The sequence below is a fragment of the Lutjanus erythropterus genome, chromosome 19 (assembly GCF_056507025.1).
Source record: "Lutjanus erythropterus isolate fLutEry1 chromosome 19, fLutEry1.hap2, whole genome shotgun sequence".
Lineage (NCBI taxonomy): Eukaryota > Metazoa > Chordata > Actinopteri > Lutjaniformes > Lutjanidae > Lutjanus > Lutjanus erythropterus.
Window position 1 is genome coordinate 22,792,270 of NC_139335.1, and position 23,502 is coordinate 22,815,771.

General features: G+C 39.8%; 1 protein-coding gene across 2 annotated transcripts; it reads right to left on the bottom strand.

Annotated features, from left to right (window-relative positions):
• Window positions 1-2,086: 2,086 nt before the first annotated feature.
• Window positions 2,087-22,151, bottom strand: smurf1 (SMAD specific E3 ubiquitin protein ligase 1). 2 transcript variants are annotated; one of them, XM_084743599.1, is made up of 18 exons: window positions 21,870-22,151; window positions 13,569-13,607; window positions 12,948-13,056; window positions 11,818-11,951; window positions 11,640-11,705; window positions 11,427-11,502; window positions 10,104-10,315; window positions 9,912-9,996; window positions 9,241-9,387; window positions 8,229-8,475; window positions 7,710-7,813; window positions 4,969-5,083; window positions 4,669-4,847; window positions 4,413-4,550; window positions 4,108-4,228; window positions 2,982-3,183; window positions 2,450-2,525; window positions 2,087-2,369 (listed from the first exon to the last, which is right to left on the bottom strand). In XM_084743599.1, the coding sequence occupies exons 1-18, from the start codon at window positions 21,922-21,924 to the stop codon at window positions 2,270-2,272; spliced, it is 2,205 nt and encodes a 734-aa protein (XP_084599725.1). In that variant the 5' UTR covers window positions 21,925-22,151; the 3' UTR covers window positions 2,087-2,269. The 2 variants fall into 2 exon arrangements, with proteins under 2 accessions (XP_084599725.1, XP_084599724.1); XM_084743598.1 differs by having other exon boundaries at window positions 2,450-2,534.
• Between the last annotated feature and the right edge of the window lie 1,351 nt (window positions 22,152-23,502).

The following is a 23,502-nucleotide window of genomic DNA, read 5'->3' on the forward strand; positions in this document are numbered from 1 at the left end:
TGAACTGGGTAAAAGTATGTACTACTAGAAAAAATATACCTAAAATCTGAAAAGTAAAAGTATTCATTGTGTAGTAAAATGTTCCCTATCAGTGTTTTACTATGTGATGTTTTTGGATTTATATCACTACTGCATTAATGTGCGTATGTTGCATTTTACTGTTGTAGATGTTTATGGTTAAACATTTCATCTTTCAGTTTATCACAAATAATCAAAATCAACACATTTGGAGATACATGGTTTTCATTGGACAGTAGGAGTATGAAACGTAATCTGAAATAACTAAAGCTGTCAGACAAATCTAGTGGAGTAAAAAGTACAATATTTGTCTCTGAGATGTAATGAAGTAGAGTATAAAGCTGGATAAAATGGAAATACTTAAGTATAGTCCAAATATCTGGGGAGGACAGGATGATAAACAGGTTTCTTCAATCATAGATAACATTTTAATTAGGATTTTAATCAATTTAATATACAGTCTATGGCTCCAACTCCCTATTTGGACTAGAGTACTCCTTTTTGGAGGTACAAATGTTACATATAGCTCTGTTAAAGTATAGTACTTGAGTAAATATGTTACATTCCACCGCTTAACAGTGGATACAAGGTGATTTGGACAGTCATATATACAGAAAGAGAATAGTGCACACAAGGGATGTATTTTCAATTTAATTTCTTTTAATATAATCTTATTTACATTGTATTTTTTCATAAATGTTTAGTACATAGTAAGTTACAATACTCTTGCATCCATTACACAGTGAACTCAGAACCTAGAAAATGCAGATTGAAATGATACTGCATAACAGTCTTCAATATTCAATCTACAACAAATCCCATCTTTTTCCACATTACTTGCTCAACATTTAAGTTTTTGATTTCATTCACTTCTATGGAGGATTAATGACTGCAAAGAGACTTTGTTCATTCATGGTGGTCTTGAGGACAATGACTACTTTTTCTAACATTCAGGCTATGGAGAAAAGGAGATGGGCAGAGAAACACCAGCGCCACAAAGAAAGAAAAAAACAGAAGATGGTGAAATGGATGATGAAACATGTATGAAAGGCTTATGAGATTTTATTATACATGTCACATACAACCCAAGAATTCCTGAAACTGACTCCATCTTTCCATCCTCATGGCTCATTTTTGTTAAATATCCAGGTCATGCCCTCAGACCTCTCCATAACGTCAGTAGAGTTAGATTTTTAAAAATTAGGGCTGGGGAGATCAATCCCTTTCACATCAAATAAATGTAACATGGCATTTAAAACACCAAAACACTAACAGATTTCATACACTGACAAGAGTATTTCTCTGCAATAATATGAATGTTAAAAAATGTAACAAAATTCAATAAAACCCACTTTGTGGATTACTTGAATTGCAAGTGAATTGACCCTTCAACTCTGGTAGAGGGGGTGGTGAAGAGATTAGTGTGGGCTCTTTGTAGAGCAAATAGCAGCTTGGTCAGTAATCACTTAGTAATAAATAATAAAATATCAGACTGGATCAGAGTGGTCGCAGATACAAACGGAAGAGACAAAATGTTACCAAACAGAGGAGCAGGCTCATTTTGATCATTTTTACAGCGTAACCAGGTGCCATGCCTGACACACACACACACACACGCACACACTCACGCACACAGACACAAATACAGTCTCACTCTGTCACTGTCTCACACGCACTCACTCAGACACACGAACATGCACACGTTCTGATACACGACAGTGGTTAAACATGAAGCATGAATACTAGTCAATCAATCAGCTTGTCAGACAGAAAAGACAAATCAGTCTCCGCCTTGTTCTTCACGCGTCGGATTTTCAAAGTCTCTGTTCGCAGGCTCGCATGTGATTGGCTGATTCCATCTGCAGACTCAAGCATGTCGGGGAGTCAAATTTGCTGTGGCGGTAGACATTCTGAAGAATGACATCATAGCTTGTTAAAACTGAAGGATAAAAATGCTTCTTCAAAACATCTGAAAAAATTTTAAAATACTTTATTTTTTTGTTTTTTCTTGTTTTGTTTTTTTTCGCCTCTTGCTGTGCTTCCTCCTTTAACCCCCCCCCCCCAGTCAGTTCGGTAGGAGGTGACAAGAGGCTCTGTGTGTCCTTGTTATGCTTGGCCGCTCTGTATACTCTGTGTATACTCGATATTCTCTTGATGTATGTGTGTCTGTGTGTATGTAAAAGTCAAATAGGTTGTGTGCAAGTGCAAGCGCAAATGTGACTGTGTGTAAGTTGGATTGGTTGTGGATTCATCATTCCACAGCAAAGCCGCAGGTCTCCTCTACAGCCGTCAGCAGTTTCTCGTAAAGTTTCTCGTAAGACTCGTAGGGAGGGATGTCTATCCGGTTAAAACTAGAGGAAGAAAAGGATAATTAGTGACACCAAAAAAACAAGAGACACTTGCATCATCCTCTTCTTTTATGCGTCCTTACCACGTGTGAGCCTTGGGCAGGTTGTCTGTGTTGGCGTCTATCAAATGGATGGTGAAGAGCCTTGGTCCTGCAGAACCTGTAGAACCTTACACACATACATTCTAGTTATCACTGCTCTACTCTGGTACAGAGAGCACTCATCAGACTTTGAATATTAAAAGCTAATCAGAGTTAAATGCCTTCAGAAGTATACAATAAACAGAAACAAACATGAGGGAATGTTTCCTGGACATTTCCACAAGACCTTTGCTATAACTTTCCTTTGTTATTACGCTGCTAGTTTGTGAAAGAGCTCTTTTGTATCCATCCTCAGGAGGAAGGACGAAATGTTAGTATCAAATAAACTTGGTAGGTGATGTGTGTAACAGTAAACACCAAAGACTAGCTACAACTATAAATGTATTGCCTTAAGAATTGTTATAACTCAAGTGGATGAATGGATGAATAATTTTTAAAATTATATATTTACAGCTATAGTGCGTGTATGTTCTTAAATGTGTGTATATGTTCTCTGAGCAAGTCCATGACCCACCCTGCAGCGCCTTGAACCCCTGTAAGGGGACCCTTGTGGAGCCTGTGACAAACTGCAGGAGGCGTCCTCTCCTCTCCTCACTGAAGGCCTCCACTGCCTGCCAGAACCACCGCACCACGTTGCTTTCACTTGTGCAGTGCTTCAGGCGGGTGTTGGTCTTCCAGTCTGCAAGATCTATCTTCCCCAATCCACCGATGATCAACTGGAGGGAAGAGATGAAGATTAAGAAGAAAGGCCATCATAAATAATATGGCAAGAGATGAGCTGGAGGAATATTACTGTCTTCCTCTTTGTGCCCCAAAAATAAGACTCAACTATTCCAACATTCATACAAGTATTTACAAAGTCCTATTTCAAAAAGGTGTAAAACATATTTAATGTTCAACCTTAACTAACTAACCAACCAAACTAAACTTCATTGTTTTTGGTAAATATACTCTCATTCTGAATTTGATGCCTGCAACACATTCTAAAAAAGTTGGGACAGGGGTGTTCCTGACAGTGTGTGACATCAGCTTTTCTTTTAACAACACTCAGTAAGTGTTCAATATTGTAAAGTGAAATTCTTTCCCATTCGTGCTTGATATACAGCATACATACATACATACATACATACTCTGTCATAATTTGTGCTTCATAATGCACCACGCATTTTCATTGAAAGGCAGGTCTGGTCTACAGGCATGTCAGTCTGATACCTGAACTCTACCACAACAAAGCTGCACGGTTGTAACACATGCAGATTGTGTCTCGGCATGGTCTTGCTGAAATAGGCAGGGACATCCCTGAAAAAATTTTTGTCTAAATGGCAGCCTATGCTGCTCAAAAACCTGCATGTGCCTTTCAGCATTAATGGAGTTGCATTTGTAAATGCAGCAACAAACTGCAGTTTTGTGTTGAGAGATGTTAACTCTTGGACTACTGAATGATCCTAAAAGGTCTTTTTTGAGCATTCCACAACTTTCCCAGTCTTCTGTTTGCCAACTTTTTAAAAGTGTTGCAGACACCAAATTCATAACGAGTTTATATTTACAAAAGACAATAAAGTTTCTCAGGTTGAACTTTAAATATCTTGCATTTGTACTGTAGTTCATTATGGTTTATTGTTCACAGACAGCAAACGTACCTCTAGTTCTTTATGGTCGAAGGGTTTGAGGAGGTGCTGGGGGATGAGCTCACTAAATCCCTTCTGTAGAGCCAGAAACTGGGCTTCAATTCCACGCATAAACCTCCAATTCACATAAAGCCTGAAAAATACAAACACAAATGATGTAGGGCAAATCAATATAGCTAGCAATAAACTAACAGAAGTACTGTGCACAATAGCTCTTTCTGCAAACAAGATGGTACATTGTTTACACTCTGTATCAAGGGCATAGTTTGGATAACACCCACAGAAAAGATGGAACATAAGTGTCTCACTGTTCTTACCTCACATATTCTTTTTTGTTCTCCTCAGTGACAGGGATATTGCGGCCATTAGGTTTAAGTTCATGTTGTAAGAACTTCCCAAAGGCGTTGTGCTCTACGCAGAATGTGTGGTCGAGAACTGAAGTGATGTCATTCTCTCTGCACAAAGAGCATCAGAAGATGTTAACAATGAAATGGAAAATCTTTCTAAATGCAGGACATGAACTAGTAAATAGCTGATGATAAAAAAAAGCTCTCTGCGGGTTAATGTGCTCACAATATCCAGACGAGGCTCTTGTGCAACTCTGGATCGGTGGTCTCCAGGTCGTTGAGCTGGATCGGTTTGCCTAGCAGCTGTTTATAGAAGGGTAGCGTGAAGCTCCCATTGATGTAGTGACCATGAAAAACTGCCAGGCCCATCACGCGACCCACAAAGTGGAAATATGACAGGTGGTCCTGAAAGACAGTAACACAGAGAGGGAGACAGATAGACAGAGACACAGGGTTAAAAAGATTCCCCTTATTCAATTTAACCGTGCAGTGTTTCAGGTGTAAGTGCGAGTATGTGTGTACTCACAGGGTTGATGGAGGAGTCGGGGTTGATTTGTAGTGTGTAGATATTGTCTGTGGAGTACTGGAACAGGCCGTAATAGGGGTTCAACATTTCATGACACAGCAGGTACAGCCACTCCCTACAGACAACCATCACATTATTAACAAACTTTCAGAACACATAAAAACTTTGTAACACAATCATTTACGAAACTGATAAACACTAGATTATATGATGTAGTGTGTGAGTCCACTGAAATCTCTTTCTTAAAAATTAGCAGATTTCACCCCTCTGCTGATGGGAGGATGGGTGAAGATCTCCAGTTCACAAAACACTCCCAGGGTTTCAGCGGAAAACAACATTGCAGCCAAATCCAGTACAAGTGAAGTGAATGGTGACCAGTTTTAAAATGTAAAAAAACAACAAAAAAAAAGACAAAATATCTCCATACTGCTTGTGTGGTGTAATCCAAGCGTCCGTAAGCTGCGACATTAAAATTTGCCTAAATGTCACCTGTAGCCTCTCAGACTGGAGCCACGTGCACACGCCTGAAGCGCAAGTTGGGCCTTTCTCAATCTGGAAAGGATTTTGTACACTACACCACCAGGTTTAAATTGCTTTCGCTCTGTAGTCCACAGCTGCAGCAAAGAAATGATGTTCCTCTAATGTCGAAGTCCTCAGACAAAGTCACCTGTATGCGTAACAAGTCACTATTTCTCCTAACAAGTCTCTATTTCTGTAGATATGAAGGTATTGCGAGATCTCATATATCGTATGTCGCTCCGCTTGGGTGAGAACTTGTGTATCTGCTTCAGGCGTGTGGAGACATTTTGAGTTTTTTTTTTTTTACATTTTTAAAACTGGTCACCGTTCACTTCAATTGTACTGAATTTGGCTGAAACGCTTTTTTCCGCTGAAGTTGTAGGAGTGTTTTGTGAACTGGAGATCTTCACCCATCCTCACATCAGCACAGGGTTGAATAGATATTGACTGAATTTTCATTTTTGGGTGAACTATCGCTTTAAAGTATTAAGCTGTCTGTTCTATAAAGTGAGAGAGACTTTCCTGTTATTATTACATGACTAATGAATGTAAAGGGAAAGCTACAAAAATGTTCAAGTAAAGAAGACCCTGGGAAACCTGCTGACATCTATGATTTTATTGTGAGAGAGGGCACATTTTACAGTGTCACAACTCTCCTTCATTAAGTCTCCTATTTCAAGCTCAACTGACACTTAAAGAGGCTTGTTTAAAAGGGGGAAGATCAATACTGTCAGTACTGGCCAAGGAGAAGGAGTTACTTAACATCATTTCTTACATATTTTCTCATCACAAGGGAGGCCCTGCAGCAGCTTGAGCATAGCAGCAGTTGACCAACCACAGCCTGCACCAGGTTAAAATCCCAAACTGTCAAATTGAGACAGCCAAAGACCAGGGCACAGGAAGAAAAATTGGAGTGTGGGATTTTGTCCACAAAAGAAAAATTATTATTAAGTATTATTAGACCTAAGGTGTTTATCTACCAGACTTGCAGCACAACAATTAACAGGGGTGCAACGGATCATAAAACAGAGATTGGATTGTATCACACTTTTGAGTCATGGATCAGATCATTTTTTGGATCAGCAATTTGGGTTAGGATTAAATTAATTTAATAAAGTGCTTTAGTTCAGATGCAGCTACATCTCTCTGTATGGAGTCACCATCATGGTAATGGTACATATAATAATACTATATGACAGCCATTCTCAACTACTGGGCCGACTGGTGGGCTTCAGAGCACCATCTAGTGGGCCTTGGAGCCAGTGGTATTGCCAGATGGTTAGATTAAAAAAAAAAGGTGTAGTTATTTTATATCTAAATGTAGTCAAGAATTCACATGAATACAAAACTTGCATAATTTCAATGATCAGGTATGTTTATCGCCACACCAATTATGACACATCATAAGATAGTGACAGATGTGTTAGGCCACTCTTAGCTAGCTAACGGTCTCTTGGATGCTGTGACACAAAATATATAAATTCTGAAATTTAAAAAGTGACCTGGGAGACAAACCTGCACCATTAAAAGCTGGGGGTGAGGAAATATCACACTGTATATATCAAAGTTGGATTCATAATGGCATGATGTTAAACATCATGAGTAATAGCCAATCTACAGTCCGGCAGAGGCTGCAGCTGACCCAGTGTAGGAGGGCAGACTGAACAGAGAGCAGCTCATATTATTGAAGTTACAATAAAAATCTTATCTTATGATACGTTTCGATGATGACAAGCATGTCCAGGTTCCCAGTGACACCACTGAAAATGCCCAAAGTCATGCTCAGGATTTTACTACATAGAGACAAAAGTGCCAGCTCTTAAATTAGTCCCTCTTTGACATTTTTAAAGACTCTGTTCCACACAATGTTTCCTTTCAGAGTAAAACACAGTGCACATCTGTCTTGTCTTTTCACTGCAAGTCTTAAGCCTTAGGGAATTATTACTTTAAAAAGTAACAGCAGCAGTAAAATTGTACGGGTCCACAATGTCTGATTGAACCTCTTGAATCAATCTACTGTTTTCAGCTCTATGATTCCAATTTGTTTGTCTTTTAACATAGACTGATGAATGTATACCTATACCTACCTATACCAGTTGAACTTAAATTTTCAGTGAGAGAAAAGACGGATTAAAACTGCTTGGTCGGGGCTGCTGACAAAGTAGACACACAATGACAAATGCAGTGTGCAGAGCTGCTCAGAGATGTTGACAGCAAATTACCTGGCCACCCCACCATAGTCCAGGCCCTCCTCTCCCCGGAACTTCACCATGAGACGCTTCTTCAGGTCTTTGGGCCTCATCTTCATTATCTGCCGATAAGACTCCTACAACCACACACAACAACACACACACACACGCACATTATCACAGACAGAAGGAACAATTGGTGAGCGACAACACAGCCGTTTAGATCAGTTCTGTTCTGTGAGACAGTTTATTAATATGCTGCTTTTGTCCTCCAGAGAAAGACCCTGAAACAATAGGTTGTTTTGACTGCTGTGTGAATCATGAAGAGTGTGTATGAGTCTATATGAATGTAAACCTTCACAGGAGCTACCCACTCCATCCACGCTGCTTTCATAGCTCTACTGTGTGCACATTTGTACAAATATCTGATCTGTCTGTGTGTAATGCGTGTGTGTAAGACAGCATTGTTGTCTGGTTCTGTGCCATTCATGGGAGACAAATGTTATGACTTCTTTCATTTTCATTCCTTCCTGGTCTGGCATTTGCTCCCACCTCAAAGATCTCCTCTCGGGACACCTCTATGCGACAGTGTCCTGCCTGAGGCTGCTGCAGGGACAGCTCATGGCGGAGCAGCTTCAACTTATGCACCAAGTCTCTCTCGTAGCGGGCTGCCACATCTCCATCTCCTCCTCCTCCTCCGCCTCCGCCTCCACCGCTTCCCACTCCCCCACCTCCTACGTCCTCACCCCCCACATCCATCTGGGGGGCTTGAGAGGATTCCTTCGCTTGGGATTGCTGGCTGGAGGTGGGAAGAAGTCAAGGAGAAGCAAGGGGAGATGACATGATGAGAGGGGCACATGACAGAGGGGCGTTAAAATGCAAAAATGTATACATAATTATCAAATATATGATGCAAATGACAGAACAATGATACTCTTTTTTAACATTTCCACCAAGTTAATATAACTGGCATAAGACACCCTATTCAGTTAGGGGAGTCAGGGGTCATTACAAGTTGTTGTTTACTGCTTAGGAAACGTATATTCTGGCTTTATATACTTACATTTAAGTGATACATATGGGCTAATTAAGATGCATTTTAGCCTGAAGTCGGCAAGATATGATTGTACATTGTGGGTAGACCCTAAAACACCAAATTATATATAAAATTACTTGGTTTGCAAGTCTGCACCTCTCTTTTTGCTTTGTCTTTTTAAGAAAATCTGAGTTTTAACATATTAAAGAGGTGACAGAAAGAAAAGACAACAAAAAAGAAGAGCAGACTGGATTACAAACTGTGCATTTGCCCCAGAGCAGCTAAATCTACCATAAGCCCACATTTCTGTCAAATCACACGATTCAGCATCATTAACAGAGCTGAAGACTGTTAGTAGGTCATGTTCAGACCTAGTCTGAGTCCAGCATTACTGCTGTGAGAGATTAGATTAACGACAGATTAGTCTTGAAACCACTTATTTTGCATGTGTCAGGGATGTCTGCCACCCAGGTGGAAAGCAATTTTTCCATACATGAGAAATCGGATTTCAAGTGTGCGTGTCTGTACCTGATAATAGTGTGTAGGCGTGGGTCTGTGAACTGTGTGGTTCGGTTGTTGTGGTCCACAAAGTAGATCCGGCCCGACACGGTGCTTCGGACCTCCCAGCCCACTGGCAATGGCCCAAGCTCCTCACAGCTCACACTGGCCAGGTCCCTGCATCAGTAACAAGGAGGAGGACTTCAGCCAGCAGCACTGCAGCAGTTCAACTTGGTGAGACTACAAACTTCAACCAGACTTCCTGTCTCCAACAGTTCTGACCTCACATAGTGTATGTTCTTAACCCCTCATACTGAACTTAAGCCAAAAACCCTAGGGCTGAGGTAAACAACCTGAGATTTTCTCTTAATCTGTTGGTGTAATTAGTGCACTAGCTAAAGAGAAAGTGGGAGTCTGTTTTCATACATTTCTAAATACATTTCTCAATTTTAATGAGAAATTTTCCAGTCATAAAAATAGAATAATCCTTTAGATTACATGGCAATACAGAGATGTATTATAATCCACATTTTATAACCCTGTGTGGTAATTTATACTGTTCTGTCTTTTTCTTATATTTTTCTGTGTCCTCTTCCTCTGCTGCTACAATGACCTAGTTTCTCAGTGGGGTTTATTCAAGGTTCATCACATTTCAGTTCATGCTTGGACTAGACAGAAGTGAAGCAGGGGTGTGATCGTACCGCGGTATCCGAGGGTCATGCCAGGTGCTGACGCCTGTCTGTGTGTGAAGGAAGTACACCTGGCCCTGCACTGTTGTTCGCTGCTCTGTTTGTGAAAAGAAAAAAAAGTAAGATGTTAAATGACTTAAAAAAAATAGAACATGAGCCAGAGTTTTGGTCAGAGAATGATGTGAAATAGAAATTCTGACTGACCATATCCCTCAGGTAGGTCGGGCGGTTGGTGCCCATGAGGCCTGTTCTGAGGGGTGTGGCCGTGGCCTCTCGAGTCCTGCCCTCTGATTCGCTGCGTCTGAAGACGGCTCTCCTGACTGGGTGAGTCAAGCCGACAGTTCCCGCCCCCTGCAGCACCGGTGGGGTCGGAGTAGGGCAGCGGCTCCTCACTGAAACATCCCTCAAACACAGGCCTACACACACACACAGACGCACACACAAACTCATCACTGTCCTATTTGTCCTGCCCCAAGTCCTATTTTTGCTGGAATCACATGATAGGTTAACTTGTTTTTATTTTGAGTATCAAAGACTGGGAGAAGATCACACAAATGATAATGATGATTAAACTGATCTGGCAACACAACAAGCGCCCAAAATGAGTCTCAGTCCGACTTCACATGAGACCCAGCATGATAAAGAAGAGCCTGAGCATTAACATGAAACGGAATCTAATCAATTAACAGAATTTTCACCTCAGGGTTTTGGTAACCTGCGTTTGACATTTTTCATTATGTTATATTGTAATTAGGGCTGTACATTTAATCAAAATATCATCAAAATTGCAATATGGCCAACTTCAATATCTAAGTCACAGTGGCTGCAATTTTTTGATGAAGGAAAAATGGAGTACTGTAGTGCCGCAGAGATTCCCTGACCTACAAATCTTGTTCTCCAGATGTAAGAAAACATGTTTGCTTGGTAGAGACCCCAACAAATGTCACATGTTGATTTAATTTTTTTTTTTTCAGACAACAAAATTGTGATGAAAAAATGATCAGTGAATCATATCTGTCATAATAATCACACTACGAAATTATTTTACCATACTGTACAGCTCTAATTACAATATACAGATGGATTTGCATTCTTTCTTAAGTGAACTTTATAGGGGCTGAGTCACAGTCTCAATAACAAAGATGTGTGTAGCATTCGCCTTGGCTGGCAATGGCCACTCCCATGCATTCATGTACGTAACATGTAACTGTGACTAAAACCTGTATGCTATGGACTTTGAAGTAACCAGATATCAACCCAGTTGAGCACCTATGGGAGATCCAAATGTTGGAATATTGGAATAATGGTATTTAATTCCACATGAAAATATAAACCAAAGTATTTAGAAATTCATAGGTTTGAGGGTGATATTTGCCAAAATATTTTTGTTTTGTCTTCCATGGTCTGAAAAGCAAATATCGCTGTCAAATCATCTATGAAACATATTCAGACATTTAGCATTGTGATAAATATTTCTCTAAATGTTGCTACACAATGTTGGCAGCCTAAAAGCCTGGTGACACTCACCCATCGTTTTCCAACAGTCCTCTACAGTCCACCACAGGGCCTCCGCTGCCAATGCGGTCTCGCGTCTGTAAGCTCACTGGAAACAAGCAGGTGGTAAAGGTCAGAGAGATGACAGCGTGAAAGAGCTGGAGAGCAGAGTATGCACATTGTGAAAGAAAAACGACAAGGAGAGAGTCATCTGTACAGATAATGCATCCGTGTGTCCAGCCTTACCTACAATCTGTCCCCGCACTGCGTCACTGTCTGAGGGGTTCAGCTTACATAGATCTAGACGCTGGTCTGGAAGAAGAGGGGTAAGGAAACGCATTTAAACCAAAACATTTTCCTGTGAGCATGAATGGAGTTGAGGGTGTTTGAAATCAGAGGGATAGGCAAAAAAGGACGGACTTACATCCTGTGTCTTTTAGCCTGCTGATGGCATTAGAAAGAAGTCGTATACAGCCCAGGAAGCCCGCCCCCTGTCGTTTATGGATCTTTTTGTGGTTCCATATACTGATAGTGATGGAGTCCGTCTTTCCAATGTAGCTGAAAAACACACACCATCAGATTCTCATGCGTTTACTCCATGTTGTTCAATACAGTCAAGTATCAGTGTGAGCTACCTGAACGCCTGCAGTGTTCCTACACCATTTCCAAACTGAAATTCAAGCACTTTTCAAGAATTTTCAATCTTTTCCAGCATCTTGCAGCTGTGGTAAATTACATATTTGTATACCTATACTCAAAATAGTCATTTCACTTCTTCATTGCATTAAATCAAGATGTTATTCTAATATAACTCAGGGGTTCCCTAAGTTTTTCCATACCAATGCCCTGTCTTTAAATAGATTGACAATACTACAGTAAATGTTTAAAAAAACAAACAAAATATATTTTGTTGATTTTATTAATATACAAATAAATGTAAATTAGACTACACATAATAATAATAATAATAATAATAATATTTGATTATAATTTTTTTTTAGCACTATCCTTCAAAATCATGGCTACAAGCAACCAAAAATATGTTTTGTAATAGCCCTCTACAGAAAAGTGACAAATTAAAGGGAAACACAACAAAGTGTCAAGTTTCAAGACTGTAAGTAGTCTTATACAACTTGGCAAAACCAATATCTGACTTATTTTTAATCTCTATCTGAAAAGCAAAATATTCAGTGAGGTAGCACTTTATTATGAAAGTAATGTAATTACTATGTCAAGACATTTCAAGCACAGCATCCAAGAAGTTTTCAAACCTCAAAAATATAACTTAAAAAAATCACTGTTTCCAGTGAATCCAGCACCAGTATGAACCCTGGCCTAGAGGGGGAAAAAACCCCTAAAACTTGAAGGAATTTATTTGAAGACAATTCCTCGTTTTTGCAGAACTTTTTTTGGAAATTGACTATTAGAAGGTGAAGAGGCAAAATGGATGAAACAAACAAAATATGCATCCTCAATAAGAAAACACTCATTAAATAATCCCATTTTTAAGATGGATTCAGTGTATTTGTGGTGCAAGCAGGGCAGGACACTCACAGGTCGTAGTGCTGATTCCATTTGGGATCCAGTGTGCTCTTGACTGTGTCTGTAGAGTGGCATTGACCTGATCCGTCCACCACAACCTTGGCAAATGGATCTGGCAGGCCTGCACACAGTTCAAATGAATGTTTACATCCTCTTTATTAAATCTCAAGTGAGATAACATCTCAATATTAGAAACATCTACATTAGTTTAAGTAGTGCAGATAACACTATCTAAAGAACAAAGCCAAGCTCTGTACTCATCCAGACATTTAACAGATTTTTCTTCTTATCTGTACCTTTACTGAGTTGACAATTTGAAAACCTCTAACTTAATAGCAGCATATTCTACTTTGTTGTTACTGTTATTCAACAGTATCTGGGGTGCATAATTTAATCACAGCATGGTGAAACCTATGGAACGTAAACCCAATCCTGGCAGTCTTAAGCTGACAAACTGATTGTAGGTCGATTGCTGCAGCTGAGCAAAGAAACACCAATGCATATTTGTTGCAGCTTTCCTTTTGATGGTGCACACAGAGCCTTATTGAAACACATCATCTCATCATGTGTACCACTCGTCATAATGTAAGATCCATGCACATCAAAATGAGCACAAGAAGAAAAGATACTTACGAAAGAAGTCTTTCTTTGCGAGGTTCTTGGCACATAATACTGGAAAAGATAAAAATCATTATGAACAAAATGCCACACACAAATATGTAAATGCTGTTACAGTGTGTAGGCTGGTACAAATGTATGCTGGTGCACATAAAAACTGTGTGAGAAGGAAGAATGCTGGTTAGGATAATATATGAATGCCAGAGGATGGTAATGTGCAGGAGAACTTATGCGACATACAGACAAGAGTAAGCAATACAGTATAGGCTAGTGTAAGGATCACCACACACACAAACACATGCATGCACACACACTGGCCGCCCACAGTGAGAGTGGCAGAATGCCTCTCTGCCACATCATCTTTATGGATTTAGAGAGCAAAGCTCAGACTGACCAACACTTTGTGTTATTTTGTATGTGTTTCTAAGGTTGTTCCGATACCAATGTCAGTATCGGAAAATACCTCAGATACTGCCTAAAATGTTGGCATTGGCAGCTGTAAGATTTTGTGCATCAATGCCATATCACGTAATTTATTAGCCCCAAAACTGCACCCTGCTCCTTCCCAGCAGCATACCTGACCCCCCTTTTTTTGTCCATAATGGCAATCAGTTTCTGTGTGTAAGGAAAAAATGGTATCAGAATATCTTTGTGTTTTTGAGTATTTAGTGTATACATGTGGGTGCGCATGTACATTTCTTGTTATCCATTTGCCAGACAGCCTGGGTGGTGCGAGGCTGACCTGTGTCACTTCAGTTCAGATCAGTGAGCAGTACTATAACACTAAAAAACACAACTGAACCACAATGCACCAATTTTTAGAAACACAATCATGTCCAGTTACAAGTCTTGATTATAGGGCAGTGTGGGTGCTGAACAAAAACAGGCTGCCTGTTTGTATTCAAGGGTGATGTAAGGTACCCAAAAAATGACAAGGAAGGTGTAACTGACATGAAAACAGTAATAATATTTACACTGAAGGCCACAGCGTCCATTCCTAAATTTCAGCATTTAAGGCCATTGTTAGGAATCTTGTGTAGTCAAAGAATGTTTTTAACATGTCCATGAATTAGTTCTACAGGTAAACCTTCTTTTTAGGAAATGAAAGATTAATTTTGTGACTTCTTGGTCATCATCTTGAATCCCTTTGCCACCAGATCACACTGAGAAAGAACATTTAAACCAGTTTATCTATGTTCAGGGTCATTTTTACCTTACAAAATATTGGAGGGTGGAAGTCATTATAACTATAAACTATGCAAACTTTTGCAATGCAAACAGTTTTGACATTTATATATATCAGTGACTGAGCAATAGAAGTGTCCCCAGCTGTTGTTGCCAAAGGAGAAGAAGCCAGAATTCTTTATTCTGTAAGTCACAGAATGATTGTTGAATGTCAGTGTCAATGTGGTGGAAAATAAAATTAGCTGATCTACTAAACTGGCAGCAAAACCTGATGATTATTCACCATAGTGGACCAAGGGGTGCAAGGTACTCTGGAGTATCACTAATACATGTGCAGGTGTTAAATTACTATTTGGATTATTGCCTTTGACCAACAGCATTAACTTTCATTTCATTAAGACTTACTGACATGTGCTCAAGATAAATTGTCATGTTTGGTGGTCAGAAAAAGGAGGGAGAACTTGAAAGTATTTTTTTTTTAGAAAAACCTTTGGCCTCAATTCAAAGGAACACAAAAATAAATTGAAGCCCATCTAACAAATGAGGTGGAAAGTGTAACTACATCACGTCAATCACCTTCATTAAGTTACACGGAGGAGACGGTCTAGGGGGGAGAGGAGTGTCACCCCCTGCACTGGTTTGAATTATTAAAGGTTCTCTTTACTCCTGTGAATTTCTGCCAGAGCTTTAAATTGGGTTTCATGCATCACAATCGATCCTTCCTTAGCTCCCCCTCCCCTTTTTACTGTGTGCTCCATCAGTTGAACAAGCATGAAACCTTGGTCAACTTTCTCCTTTCCTTTTTCCTGTACATGTTATGTGCGAGGCTTGTTTCTGTTGAAAAGATTTTGAAGATGGTTAAAAGATACTGCTGGGAGGGCTGTACAGGCAGCAAGTATTCACATATTAAGTTTGCTAATTTGCTAGCTAGTATTTTGCTAACATTTGTAATGCTAGGAAGCTAACTAGCTTGCTAAGTAGCTAACTAACTAGCTAGCTAATTATTAGCTTTTAACGGAAAGGAGAGACCTAACTGTGGTTAATTGCAAAAAAGGGCAGGACTTAGGAACAGTCAATTAGAGCTGAAACAACAAGGTGACTAATCAGTTATTCTATTTTGATAACAGGATAATAATTTGGTAATTTTTCAAAACAAAATGCTAAACATTTGCTGCATTTTCTTTGAAGCATGGGTTAGCTGCTTTTCTGCTGCTTTTAAGAATCTGGAAAGTTCTAAATTGTGATAGCCTTTTTTAGACAATATGACAACCACATTAATTTAGAGCATAATCGGTGGATTAACCAATGATAAAAATGATTGGTGCAACCCAAAATAGCATCTTTTTCTAACTGTTCCAAACTGATTCACTACACCAGAGGTTCTCAGCTACCCACACATCAGTCCAACACAGCAAGGGCTTGCAGCTCCACCACCTGTTAAAAGACATATCTTTTCATTGAAGATGATTTTAGCTTGAGTTGAGCGGCTGTAAAATGGTGCACAAACACTAAATTTCCTATAATTTTTTTTTTTTTAAATCAGCAGTAATATAACACTACTCCTGTACGGCCAAAAGCAAACACGAAAAATAAAGTATATACCTGAAAGTACAAACAGCAACACAGAAGAAAAACTAAACTTCAAACGACAGAGATTCAGTTAGAAGCTACAAAAGTACTAGACATTTTAAAGCACCTTTCTCTGCTCTCCAGAGACACGAACTGACAGATGGGGGTCTCACAACTTGTTTGAAAGGGATAAGAGGGGTCGTCCCAGGTTTGCCTGTGGATGACATGGCACTTGTAGGTGGGTCAGGTATACTTTGGGGCCACTTCAGAGAGGGTCCATCAGAGCACAGCTCTGTACACTATAACTGTTAATGTAAATGCAACTCAGCATGGCACAGTTTGACTCTGCTCTACACTACCTCAGCCATAATCACAGTTTCGATGTCCAATTAAAATCTGGCATGGCTTGGTTTGGCCCAGACAGCCATCTAGGAAGTTAGTCAGTCAGTCAGTGGTTTAGGATGTGGTGACTATGTAGCGTGGTAGATGTGTCTGGCGTAGCCTGGTTTATTTCCTGTGATTAAACCATTGAGAATGGCGGCAGGATATCCTTCCCTCTTCCTCATCAACCCCTTCCAGTCCTCCTTGTCCTGACTCACACATTCCACACCAAGGTCTCATCTTTTCTACACGGATACAATGAAGGAAACACAGCCAGAGAAGGGCAGAATCAAGTTTCTAATTTGCCTCTGCCTCCTCTTTTAGACAAGCAGAAGAAGAAGACTTCCTCTGTTCCTGTCACTGCTTTCCTGCCCACCCCTCTCACCCTCCTTGCCTGAGACGAGGGACACCACTAATTTCGCCCCATCCCTCTTTATTCTGCCTCTTGACCAACTCTTCTGTGGCACTGACTGTGTGACAGACCCTTTCTCAGTGTCTCAGGAAATTCCTCATTCTGCCAAGGTCACGGCTGGTAAAGACACACACAGTCACAGCTCAGCTGGTTCTAAATTCCCCCCACTGCCGCTCTCTTTTTTTGGCGTTTGTGTCCTTTCTTTCTTTTTTTTTTTTTTTACAAAAACCTGAGCACTGGAGAGAGCCAGCTGGGGAAGAATTCTATTCATCCAATCTTGAGGGAACAAGCAGAAACAGTTCAGGCAAGATGATGAAAAACTGAGCTGCTTCTGTGCTGCTACGCTTGCAGCTCCTCTAGGAATTTGAAGTCACAACATGTTTCTAGCACAATCAACCATCTCCCACAAAACATTTCAAGGGGTTGCAGTTTTGCTCTACTCTTGCACCATAACTACAGAGCATATTCTTCTGATAATGACAGGAACCATAAAACTGTGGAAGCTCAGAAGCTCATTACGACTTCTTAAATCACAGATAATGGTCAAGTTCTTTGGAGGAGATGCCAAGGTGCAGCGAACCCTCTGCTCATCGACATCAATAATCGTGATGCCAAGATCCTTTTGAGACTGACTGGACTATTTCACAATGCACTCGCAGATTTACAAGTCAAGTAAAGTGACCTGTGTTGAGATTACAACGATGTCATTTCCTGTCTGACCTTCTCCTCTCAGCTCTGAAAACAAAGCAGTGGCCAGTGGGCACGTGAGCAAATATCTCACCTACTTAATAACATGCCCTGTACCAGCATCCAAAGTCCAAACACACACAGGATGACAAATGGGTCTCACTGCCACACAGATAGAAAAAATAGGTTTAATGGCCCCAAGCCAATCACAAACCAGCTGTTAAATAAGCAGCATAACAAAATAAATAATTCTGTGCAGTATCTGCCTCATTGATGTGTTTGCTTGAGCAATGGTGTCACATTCTTTTTCCCTCCATTCTCACTTTCTACACATATTTTGTGTGCTGTATATGTGTGTGTTTCTGCACATGCTGCCGGCTCAGTAAGTGAGCGGATTAGAAGTGCTTATGCTGCTTCTTAAGTAAGCAGGATTCCCCACTTTCCTCTCTCTTACAATGCAGTTGCATTTTGTGTCCTGTCCTTGTTTATCTTTTGCTCTTTTTTCCCCCCCATTAGTCGTTGCTCATTCTTCCACTTTTCTGCCCTGGTCTGTTCCAGCTCTCTCTTCCTCTTTCTTTAGAATATCCCAGGCCACCTGCTGTCCTGAGGCTGGCCTGCGTTGGCTCCTGGGCAAATCGGTGTTCAATCCGACTACCTGGCACCAGAACCTGAGTGGCACGTGTTGCTTCCATGAGCAAAGTCACTTTATCCTGCTGAATTACTGATTCTTTCTTTCATGAGATGGCATTTTTAAAGCCCATTCATTTCCAAACAAAACCAACTTCTTTCTGACCCATTTATTTCCTGTTTTTGCATTGTCCTGACCATGTCCTGCATTCAAACCTGGTCAATAATGGTAGAAGAATGATTCTTCTTTTTATTCTGTCTGACGTTGCCCAGGACATCAGAAATAAAAACACAATATACAATAAACTACCAATTTCTCCTTTCTGAAACCAATACCCGTACTTTACCAACATTTAAGACATTATCTGAGGCCGATACCAGAATGACTCTTACAAAATGGTAAAAAACGAAACAAACAGACAAAAAAAACCCTCTTAATTTCACACGAGGTCTTCAAATAGCTTCTTTTGTCCAACCAACAGCCCAAAACCCAAAGACTCCTTACTTAATATCATGAAAGAAAAAGAAAAGCAGTAAATCTTTGTATTTAAGAAGCCAGCAAATGTTTGATATTTTTGCTTTAAAAAAATACTTAAACAATTTATTGATTATCAACATAGTTTGCAATAGCAACCAATTTGCTTTTGATCAACGAACTGTTGCAGCTCTACCACAGACGCAAAAAGTGGGTTAAAAAATTAGGTGCAACCAAACAGGAAGCTTTTTCATTAAGTTTTTCTTTCTAAGTTCACTACTGTCCATACATGTCTCACTAGACTACACTACCCCCACCCACCAAAAACAAAAAACACTGATTGCTAACCTCTTGGCTAGCTCACACATGTCCATATAAACCCGACAGAGTTTCTGAAATCTGAAACAGTCAAACTTGCCTGGTCTTTGTCTGTGTCCCTGCCACAGACACAGGCCTCTCTGATGTAGGCCAAACAACCCCTCTCTCTGACAGACTAAACAGAGTGCTGGCCAGCCAGGGAGCATTGCACTCCCATTGGCTCATCGCACATTCCTCACCCAATTAGAATTCCACTCATACCTGTGGGGGCGGGGCACAGTCAGGGGCAATAACCTTTGTTTATATCCAAGCTGAAATAATGAGTGACTGCTTTACACACACATACAAACACACACATTCACTCTTTAACATCCATACACACTTTCTCTGCTCTCTGTCATCTGGGACACAACTCTCTGATAACACACTGCATTTAATTAGAGGAATTCCTCTGCGTTATTTTGCTACTATATTGAAAATAGTGTTTCTTTATGATAATACTGATGGATGAGTAAAAATGTATTTATTGTCTTTTAACTATGGAAGCAAGAATTATTTCCATTTGATTTGATTCATCATCAGTTATTTCTTTGATTGGTCTGTAAAATGCTTACTCAAAATGACTGTGAAAAATACTCATCACACTTCCAAAGAGTCCATGGCAACATCTTCAAATATGTTATTTTGTCTGACAAACAGTCAAAAGAATACAGATTTTAAGGTTGCTATCATATTTTGACTTAGAAGTCCAGACAACATTCCAGACAAAGTTCAGATAAAAGAAGCTGGAACCAATGAATTTTTGCTCAATTTGGCAAATAATATATAGATTATCTGTAAACTCTTTTTCTAACTGTAAGGCTACAACTTTCTAATCTGTTTTGCCTCTGACAGATATTGCTATTGCAGTGTGATTCAAGATCTCAATGTTTTTTATCTTCACTGATGAAATTGTGATGATGAGACATTTGTTGGGTTCTACTCTGTATCAAACAAACCTATTTTTCTACATCTGGTTAACACGACTTGTAGGTTAGAGCATATATGCAACACTACAGTACTTGCTTTACAATGCTGTTTTGTCACTCAGGTTCCTTTATCAAAAAAAATTGCAGCTTCTGTGGTTTGAATATTACACTTGGCCATATTGTGATTCCGATCTATTTGGATTAATTTTGAAGCTCTAATCTTGATGTTTTGTTTTGGTTTTAACTTATGTCCCTTTCTGTATGTCATGCTCTGTTTCTGATTCCTGCTCTGCTTGCTTGAAATCCAGTTTCAGAAAAAGAGGGCCAGGAAAATAGACTAGAAATGCACAATTAACTGATTATTGAAAATTTATTAAACCTTTTTGATAATCCATTAATTGGTTTGAGTATTTTTTGAAAGACAAAAAGTCAAAGCTCCCTGATTCCAGCTAAATATCTTTGGGTTGTGGATAAAAGAAGACATGTGACAACATATTGGGGTTTTGGAAACAATGATCATTTTACCATTTTATGTTAATTTACAGGTGACCACCTATTAATCAATTAATCAAGATAATAATCAGCCAATTAAACGACATGAAAATAACCTTTACGTGCAGCCCTAAAGTAGATATCTAGAAACTTCATCACAAATCTACAACCTGCAGTTCTAATACACTTGATGATGGTCCATACAAACCACATGAAAGAATATTTAGCCAACTAGCAAGCCAATTTTAGTGTGTGTTTGCTCAAATTTGAATCAGAAGAAGGACAAGGCGTCTGTCCAGCGGCACAGAGAGGTCATTTCCATTTGAATAGAGGCCCCTGGGTGCCCAGTGGGGTTACATTAGCTACAGTAAAAACCATTGTTCCAGCTGTGTCCGTGTGTGAGAGAGAGAGAGAGGGGGAGAGAGAGAAAGGAGACAGAGAGAGGCTCCTGTGTGCCCTACAGAGGAGAGTCTGACCTCAAAACGAACAAAATATTTGAGTTGAGAGCAGAAAGAGAAGACGTGTCAAGCTTCTGTGAGTGGAAATAAGTTGAACGACTCAGACATTTGTCTCGTTACAGTTGACACAGCAGCGAAATGCCAATCAATACTCATGGGTAATCTAGGCTAGCATGTCAAATCTACCGACAGATTGATTTTCAGAGAGACTGCGGTTCAACATTTGCTTTCACCCCCAGTACAGGGCTCGTCGCATTCAGGTCAAACGATGGGTTCGGCTGGTGGTCAGCCCCAAAAAAATGGGTGTAGCTAGCGAGCGTTAGCGGTCAACATTATCTACAATGTTACTACTAGCTAGTTGAGGCTAGCTGGCTAAGTGCTAGCAGCTGATAAAGTTTCTGAACCTGGCTTTCAAGAGTCGGTGTTTCCAAAGACCTGAAGCTAGCTGATAGTCGGGTGTCTCAGCTGTGAGAACCCTAGAACAGTGGACACCTTTTTGATTGTCCTCTCGGTAATTCTGTTAGCATGTCAGCTAACAAGCTAGCACTTGTGCTGCTGTGTTTGCCACACAAAAACCGGATGTTTGGGCAAACAGCACAGCCGATAGCCCGAAAGACACTTCGTTATGTCTGGCAAGGGTTGCTAATATCAACACTTTAGAACAGTGGCTCGTGGGTGAAACATTTCAGCGCCAGTTAAAACATGCACCGTAAGCGCTTTCTTTCGGTCTCGTTTTTTTTTTACCTGTCAGTCGGATTTTGATGCTGGACCCGTTCCTCCGAGTCCCAGGATTCGACATCACTCCGGGAAAAACGATCACGCAAACTTCCCACTGGAGTCTCCCAAAAACACAGTTTCACCACTTAATGGGAACGCGGATAACTTCAGTTTAAAAACATGCGCTTTGTTTGTGTTTTCCTCACGGGTAAAAATGTATTATTTCATCGCAAAGTCCTGCGCTCCTTCGAAATCCAACAACACGAGAAAACATTTTCGGGCAGGCTCAAGCACGTACTGACGTCATGTCCTTAACGGGTATAACCTTACGTGCTCGCGTCTGGGAAGCGTGGGCGTACCCGTGAGGATCAGAGAACCAGGAAGCCCTAAAGGCCAGTGCACTGGTCAGCCTGAGGACAGAGAGGAGAAACAATGATCACATAGAGATACAGTTAAGTCATTTCATTTGATATTCCGGAGCAAACTAATGAATTAACGTCTGCTCTTAAATTACCCATCAGATTTTTATAATAATATTAATATATTTAGAAGTATTAAAGGTAGTAAGTTGAAAATTCATATCTGACGTCCTCAAAGTGCTGAACATTTTGATAGTTGAATGGTTTCTGTTGCACAAAGTATTCAGAAGTATTACAGCAATCCCTCTTATAATAAAAACTAGAATAACAATAGAGGAGCATTCCCACTAATTAGGGCTGTGAATAAAGATTATTTTTATTCACAATTAATCTGTTGATTATTTTCTCAATTAATTGATAGTAGATGTTTGTCTATGAAATGCCAGAGAATGGTGAAAAATGTTGATCAGTGTTTCCCAAAGCCCACGATGTCCCTAAATGTCCTTTTTGCCTACAACAAAGATATTCACTTTACAGAGAGAAGTAAAGAAACCAGAAAATATTCACATTTAAGAAGCTGAAATTGGATAATAGTTACTTTCTTTCTTTAAAAATGACCCATCTGATTAATTGATTGTCAAAATAGTTGGTGATTGATTTAATAATCAATTGATCATTGCAGCTCTGCCTAATAAACATTTCATGGTACAGGTAGGACCAATCCAGTTAGCTAGCTAAGCTGTCAATACTACTAAAGCACTTCTACTGCTACTACAGCTGTAAAATATTTTGGGACTGTAGGTGGTGATGCTGGGCCTTAGTTCAGAAAATAGGCTTAGTGAAAATCTGTTAGTCCCCAAGCCTGTGCATTTCGATGTATTGTCGTTCCCAAAGGAGTATATCTTTACGAACATTACTATTTCTCTGCACATCAGTCATTTATCTGTACAATCTTCTCCGTTTGCACAAATCATACATCACACATTGAGGATTTGCACTGTCATCTGTTATTGTTATTACAGCTTCATCTGTGAATGAAGGAGAGGAAGTCATTTCACAGCATCAACGTGCAGGTAAGACAAGACGGAGGACTTCTATTCTCTTTCAAAAGTTTCACTTCACAAGTCATTAAAAAACTTTATTTCAGACTCAGGGTACAGATATAATATAACACATTACACTGAATAAATTACATACAAAAGCAAAATAACAGATCTCACATTAAAACAAAATCTTTTTTTCTCATGTATGAGCTTAAAATATATTTCTCTTGTAAGAAATTAAGATTTTATTCCTCTTTT

Coding starts and splice junctions, on each gene's coding strand:
- smurf1 (XM_084743598.1), bottom strand. CDS start 21,924: ATGTCGAATCCTGGGACTCGGAGGAACGGGTCCAGCATCAAAATCCGA. Junction 4,551..4,668: donor AAGAGCCTCGTCTGGATATT/GTGAGCACATTA, acceptor CTCTTTGTGCAG/AGAGAATGACATCACTTCAG. Junction 2,370..2,449: donor CTGCCCAAGGCTCACACGTG/GTAAGGACGCAT, acceptor TTCTTCCTCTAG/TTTTAACCGGATAGACATCC.